This window comes from Octopus bimaculoides, chromosome 19 (assembly GCF_046866305.1).
Source record: "Octopus bimaculoides isolate indiv1 chromosome 19, ASM4686630v1, whole genome shotgun sequence".
In the NCBI taxonomy this organism is placed as follows: Eukaryota; Metazoa; Mollusca; class Cephalopoda; order Octopoda; family Octopodidae; genus Octopus; species Octopus bimaculoides.
In genome coordinates, this window is record NC_142946.1 from 33,471,304 (window position 1) to 33,478,803 (window position 7,500).

At 32.2% G+C, this 7,500-nt stretch overlaps 1 protein-coding gene across 50 annotated transcripts in view; it reads left to right on the forward strand.

The window, feature by feature from the left end:
- LOC106870491 (fas apoptotic inhibitory molecule 1-like) overlaps nt 1-7,500 on the forward strand; it is a 172,289-nt gene that overhangs the window by 105,843 nt on the left and 58,946 nt on the right. For 34 of the 50 annotated variants that reach the window (XM_089366713.1, XM_089366714.1, XM_089366718.1 and 31 more), the window contains 2 exons: nt 3,034-3,057; nt 6,438-6,461. The exons of 2 other annotated variants lie outside the window; for them this stretch is intronic. In XM_089366713.1, coding sequence (XP_089222839.1) covers nt 3,034-3,057; nt 6,438-6,461 — 48 coding nt within the window. The remainder of the gene's footprint in view (nt 1-3,033; nt 3,058-6,437; nt 6,462-7,500) is intronic. 14 more of the 50 variants (XM_089366717.1, XM_089366727.1, XM_089366729.1 and 11 more) reach the window with 2 other exon arrangements.

The window sequence follows — 7,500 nt, forward strand, 5'->3', positions numbered from 1 at the left end:
GTGAGATAAAAAGTAGAAAAAAGTAAGTCTAATAACAAGAGAATAATGGATATAATGTAAGGGGGACGAGGGGGGGGGGTTAAAAAGAAAAAAAAAAAAAAAAAAGAGAATTATGTAAAGTGTTGCAGGGACGTAAAGGGGAGAGTCATAAGGAAGAGAAGGCTGTGTTGAGTCCGAAGGGGAAAGAAGAATTAAGGTTGAAAATGTAGCGTTGCTCCAAGTGGAGTCGCGAGGGAGTGGACCCATGGTGCAGGGCGAGGCCAAAAACGGAGATGTTAGAGGGAGAGTGGTTGGGCAGTTGGAAGTGACGGCCGACAGGGGAGTCCGAACGTCCCTTAGGTGTTCGGTGAAACGGTCGGCCAGCCGGCGGCCCGTCTGCCCCACGTAGAGTTGGTTGCATAGGGTACATTTGATGCAATATATATATATATATATAGTCAAGTCAAAGAACAAACAATTAAGAAAGAAAGAAAAAGAAAAAATTAATGTGAGGATGTGCACAAGGAATATATTAATTTGATGCTTGGTGAAAGGAAAGAGTTACCATTTTCAAACATACCTCTGTTGGAAAGAGAAAAATCAAAAGAGAAAGAACTGAAAATAAGGAAAAATTGTCAACAATCCACATGCAGTTCTGTATACACATGTATATATACTTACATGCATACATGCATCCATATATATGTGTGTGTGTGTGTAAGTGACAAACTGAGGAAATGAAATCCTTCATAGGGGTGTGTTAGACATCCAATTCACTGGTACTACAGTTGGATACCGTATAAACATTGGTATAATTCAATAATAAAGATAAATTGAATATAGAGATATTCAATTGACAATCCAATAATTTATTTATATTACATTATTACATTAAATATTATGAATATAATATATAACATAATATTATATAAATAATTATAAAAACCATTATGTATATCAGAAGAAATATATATAAGTTGAAACCATTTGTTGGCCTTTTATGATATTTATAATTATTTATATAATTTTATGCTACGTTATATATTATATTCATAGTATTTAATGTAATATTGTAATATAAATATATTATTGGATAGATATATGTATATATTCTTTTATTTTTTATTCTTTTACCTGTTTCAACCATTTGACTGTGGCCATGCTGGGGCACCACCTTTAGTCAAGCAAATCAACCCCAGGACTTATTCTTTATAAGACTTGTACTTATTCTAGCGGTCTCTTTTGGCAAACTGCTGAGAGTGATGTAAACACACCAGCATCAATTGTCAAGCGATGGTGGGTGGGACAAACACAGACACACATATACATATATATATATATATATATATATATATATATGATGGACTTCTTTCAGTTTCCATCTACCAAATCAACTCATAAGGCTTTGGTTGGCCCGAGGCTATAGGAGAAGACACTTGCCGAAGGTGCCATGCAGTGGGACTGAACCCAGAGCCATGTGGATGGGAAGCAAGATTCTTACCACACAACTGTACATGTATGTATGTTTGTATGTATGTATATATGTATGTATATGCTAGCATGGAAAGCGGACATTAAACGATGATGATGATGATAACATATATATAATATATATATATATATATATATATATATATATATATTATATATATATATATATATATATAATATATTATATATATATATAATATATATATTATATATAATATATAGTAAAATATAATATATATTATAATATATATATATATATATTTATATATAATATATAGTAAAATATAATATATATTATAATATATATATATATATATATATATATATATATATATATATATATATATATATATATATATAGTAAATATAATGTGTGTATATATATATATATATATATATATATCTCCCCCTCTCTCACATTTCTTGGCCCTCTCTTTCTTTAACTCCCACTATTTCCCACTCATTTATCTCCCCTGCACATTTCCCTTTGTCTCTGATATTTTTCTAATCCTCCAATTTTGCTGTCCCCTACCCATCTCTCCTGCTTCCATGAGACCGGTGTCCAGCCAGCCATGATCTTTCTTTCTTGGCCTGACTGCCAACCGTCAACACGTTTAGGCTTTTACTTCATACACGCCAGCTCAATTTGTTCTCAGTTGAAAGACGCCTGTTGTTATTTCTTGTTGTTTGTATTCGTAATTGTGTGTCATGTCCTCTGTCTTTTGTTTGTTTTTTTTTTTTCGTCTTTGTTGCTGTACACATTCACTGGCTTTCTTACAAAGGGGTCTAATGCTCTTAGCTTAGACTTTTTTGGGGACAACCAGATTGAACCATCTCAAGTGTAACTGCCCGAAATGGTCATGACTTCTGGTACTTGACTGATGAAAGAAAGCCAAGAATGACCTGTCTTTTTTGCCTGTCCTTCTAATTGTTGTTTCCCTTGTCTGCCTTTCTGTTGTCTATCTGTCTGAACATTTTAATGCCTTCTATTGTGTTTTTGTTTCATTTATACACACACACACACACACACACACACACACACACACACACACACACACACACCACACACACACACACACACACACACAGATATATATACATATATATACATATATATATATTCCAAGATGGTGACTTGCTGGTAGCACGTGTTTTCACTTCGTTCTGAAAGTTTTTTAGAAAATTGTACAGAAAATCGTTACTACTTCATGGTAACTAATCTTTATTGTATCCTGAGGTAATAATACATACTAATACACTACATAGACAGAATTTCTGTAGAAAAATGAAATTTACAAAGTTCATGTTTGCTTACATAAAATCTGATATATTACCGATGTGTGGCAAAACCTCTGTAAATAATCAGACCAAGAATTGAAACTTCCTTACTTATCCACTAAAAAATCTAATTCTCTTAGAGAAAAAGTGGAGGAAAAAATATATGTATACAATTTTTCATCTTTTGGTTATTACAATCTGTCAAAAGCAGACAATTGTGATAGCAACAACTTTGCTTACACTAATCAACTTCTCATGCGGCATTATTTTCTTATATATAAACAGATCTGTTGAAAGCCCACAATTGAGGTAAGAATGACTTTGTGTACAGTAACCAACTCCTCACGCAGTATTATTTTCTGACATATAAATCAACAGGTGTCCGACCTATATATCTAGATTTTCAGGAATTCAGTAATTGAATATGTAATTAATTATTTGGTTAATTAATTACCTATATGTGCCTTTATGTATAAATCTTTTTATGTTCCATGCTTAGATTCCATTTTTCAATCAACTGAAATTTTACTAAGAGAAGTAAATTCTGTTTTTTCTTTATATTTACAATACCAAAGCATATAAGTCCCTCCACTCTTATACATTTTAATTTAATCTGCGATTGATTAATTTCTCTATTCCTCTCTTTCCCCAGTGTCATCTGCCACATACACGTGTAGCACCCTGTGGTACCCGCCACATATACGTGTACACACTCTCTCTGTGTACCTCTTGCTCTCTCTTGCTCTCTCTCTTTCTCTCTCTCTCCCTACGTACCTATCTATTGATCATCTGTGTTTATGGGAATGTGTCCACAGAAAGCTTATAGATAGTCACACAGATATATTGTCCCTATCCCAACTAATACCCCTCCAACCAGTGCACACATAGATCAATACACCTTACGTCGCTCTCTGTCTTTTTCTCTCCCTTTCTCAGTATTTCTCTAAATATACTGAAGGGAACAGCAGACTAAAGATGTCTCGAAATTGGGTCAGTGCTGAACTGAAACTCTTTTTCAGATGGTGGAAAACAGCTGAAAGAGACAGACAATCCACATAATATTATGATGGCAGGTCTAAAGGACAATGTCTACATAAGGACCATAGCTCAGATAGAGCTGTAAAAACAAGAGTGGATCAACTCCTATGCCCTCATCAACCCTCACATTAACACACTTAACACCATCTTTGCACAGGAACTCAAAATGGATGACAAGGATGGAGACTCTGATGTGAGTGACAGACATTCCACTGGCAATACTGCACCACAAGGGAACACATCTGAAACAAGAACTAAAATTGAGAGACCTTCCATAGAAGAAGTCACCAGCATTGATGGTCCTAAAACTAACCAATATCAATACCAAACAAGACAAAAGAGCAAATACATATATATATATTCATATATATATATATATATATATATATATATATATATATATATATATATATATATATATATATATGTATACATATATGTATATATGTGTGTGTATATGCATATAATATATATACACAAGGTTATTCAAATGGAATGAACCGATTTCATTACTTAATATTTTAATAAGAAAAAAGAATAGAAAACTCCAGCTAAGTCACAAGTATTTACTTGCAATCAACTTTTATTTCCTGTCTTACAAGTGTTCAATGTGGCCACCACCTGCTGCATGGGCAACATCAATGCGATAAGATAAGAAAATTCCTCCCAGGCATCTATCAGCAAATCAAAAGCAAGTTCATTATGGAACTAAAGAATAAATTTGCTTTGCTTGAGATGATTCCAGAAGATATTGACATAGAAGGGAAATGGAAAAACTTCAATAAAGCATTCAATCAGACAGCGAAAGAAGTACTCAGTGGATTGTGATATGCTGATATGCATCTGGGAGGAATTCTCTTATTGCATTGATGTTGCCTGTGCTGCAGGTGGCGGCCACCTTGAACACTCGCAAGACAGGAAATAAAAGTTGATTGCAAGTAAATACTTGTGACTTAGCTCAAGTTTTCTATTGCCTTTCCTTATTAAAATATTGAGTAATTAAATTGGTTCATTCCTTTTGAATAACCCTGTATATATATATATATATATATATATATATATATATATATATACACATGCATATATATATATATATATATATATATACACATGCATATATATATATATATATATATATATATATACACATGCATATATATATATATATATATATATATATATATATATATATATATACACATGCATATATATATATATATATATATATATACACATGCATATATATATATATATATATATATATATATATATACACATGCATATATATATATATATATATATATATATATACACATGCATATATATATATATATATATATATATATATACACATGCATATATATATATATATATATATATATATATATATATATATACATATACATATGTGTATGTATCTATATATACATGTATATAAATATATATATATGTGTATATATACACATATATACATACACATATGTCTATATATATGTATATATATATATGTGTGTATATAAACATATATGCATATATATTTGCATGTACATATACATATATTTATACATATACACACATATATACATATACGCATCCACACACATATATATAGATACATACACACATATATATTGCTTAGTGATTAGAATATTCAGCTCATGATCATAAGGTCATGAGTTCAATTCTCAGCAAATGTGTTCTTGAGCAGGAGACTTCATGTTCACTCAGCTGGCAAAAATGAGCAGTATCTGTATTTCAAAAGGGCCATCCTTGTCAGATTCTGCATCACGCTAAATCTCCTTGAGAACTACGTTAAGTGTAAGCGTGTCTGTAGAGTGCGCAGCTACTTGCATGTTAATTTCACGAGCAAGCTGTTTCGTTGATTGGATTAACTGGAACCCTTGTTGTCATAACTAACGGAGTGTCGGTATATATATATATATATATATATATATATACAGGGTTGACCAACAGTCTCCTGACAGTAAATCAAAATTCCATAAATACTATCTGTAATTCTGTATTGACTTGAATGAAATATTGTGTCACTGAAGTAGGACTTCAGTTTGAACAATTTTCATGATGTTTCATATTTAGATGCTTTTTTTAAATTCATTCAATTGTTAAACATAAACCTTGGAATTAAATGGTCTTGATTTACTGTCAGGAGGTTTTTGGCCAACCCTGTATAGATACATATATTTATATATAGCAAGTGCTTTCAGTTCTTCCTGGAAATCTTTAAGAAAATCTTTAAAAAAATCCTTAATAATAGATAGTAACCAATCTTTATTCTATCCTGAAGTAATAACACACCCTTATGAAAACACTGAAACACTACATAGAATTTTCGTAGAAAAGTGAAAATTATGAATTTTGTATTTATTTACATAAAAACTCATATATTACCCATGTGTGGCAAAACTCCTGTGAATAATCAGACCAGGTATCAAAACTTCCCTCCTTATACAGTAAAAAATCTGATCCTCTTAGAGAATAAATGAAGGAAAAAATGTATTTATACAATTTTTTTGTCTTTTACTCATTACGATCTGTTGAAAGCCAACAATTGAAGTAAGAGTGACTTTGTTTACACTAATCAACTTCTCACGCAGCATTATTTTGTTATATATATATATGTATATATACAGATCTGATGAAAGCCAAGAAGAGAGGTAAGAATGATATAGTTTACCCTAAACAACTCCTCACGCAGCATTATTTGCTTCTATATAAACAGAAAGGTGTCTGACTTATATATCTAGATTCCCAGGAAAGCAGTAACTGATTACATAATTAATCGTTTAGTTAATTAATTAACTGCACGTGTCTTTATATGTAAAAGTTTTTAGGGTCAAAATTTTTTAAATCTTTCCGCTTTAAATTAATATTTCAGTCAACTGAAATTTTATGAAGTGAATTAAAGTTTGTTTACGATACCAAAATGTATAATAAGTCTCTCCACTGTTATGCCCTTTGATTTAATCTGCGATTGATTGATTAATTTTTCAATTCTACTATCTTCCTTGTGTCTCTTTCCCTGCAGCACACCTCACACTTTCTCTAGCAGGCGTGCACGCACACACACACTCACATGTACATGCACTGTCTCTCTCTCTTTAGCTCTCTGCTTGTCCGTTTCTCTTTGTCTCTTGGTATCTCTCTCACCCTCTCTTTCTTTCGTTCTTTCTTTCTCTCTCTCTCTCCCTTCATGTACCTAAATGTTGAACATGTGTGTGTATAGGAATATGTCTATAGAAAGATTATAGATATATACTCAAAGGCATGCAAATCTCCCTTCCCTATCTAAACTAATACCTCTCCCACTTGTGCACGCATAGATCAAATACAACTTACACCTCTCTTTCTTCCTCTCTCTCTCTCTCTCTCTCTCTCTCTCTTTATCTTGATATTTCTCCAAATATATACATGAGGAAGCAGAAGGCTAAAGAAGTCAGGAAATTGGATCAGTGCTGAACTGAAACTCTTATTGATAGGGTGGAAAATAGCTGAAGGAGACAATCATAATGGAAGCTCTAAAGAGCAATAGCTACATAAGGACCACAGCTCAGATAGAGCTGAAAAATGAAGAGTCAATTGGCTCCTATACCCTCATCAAACCTTACATGAACACACTTGACACCATCTTTGCACAGGAACTCCAAAAGGATGACAAGGATGGAGACTCTGATGTGAGTGACAAATGTTCCCCTT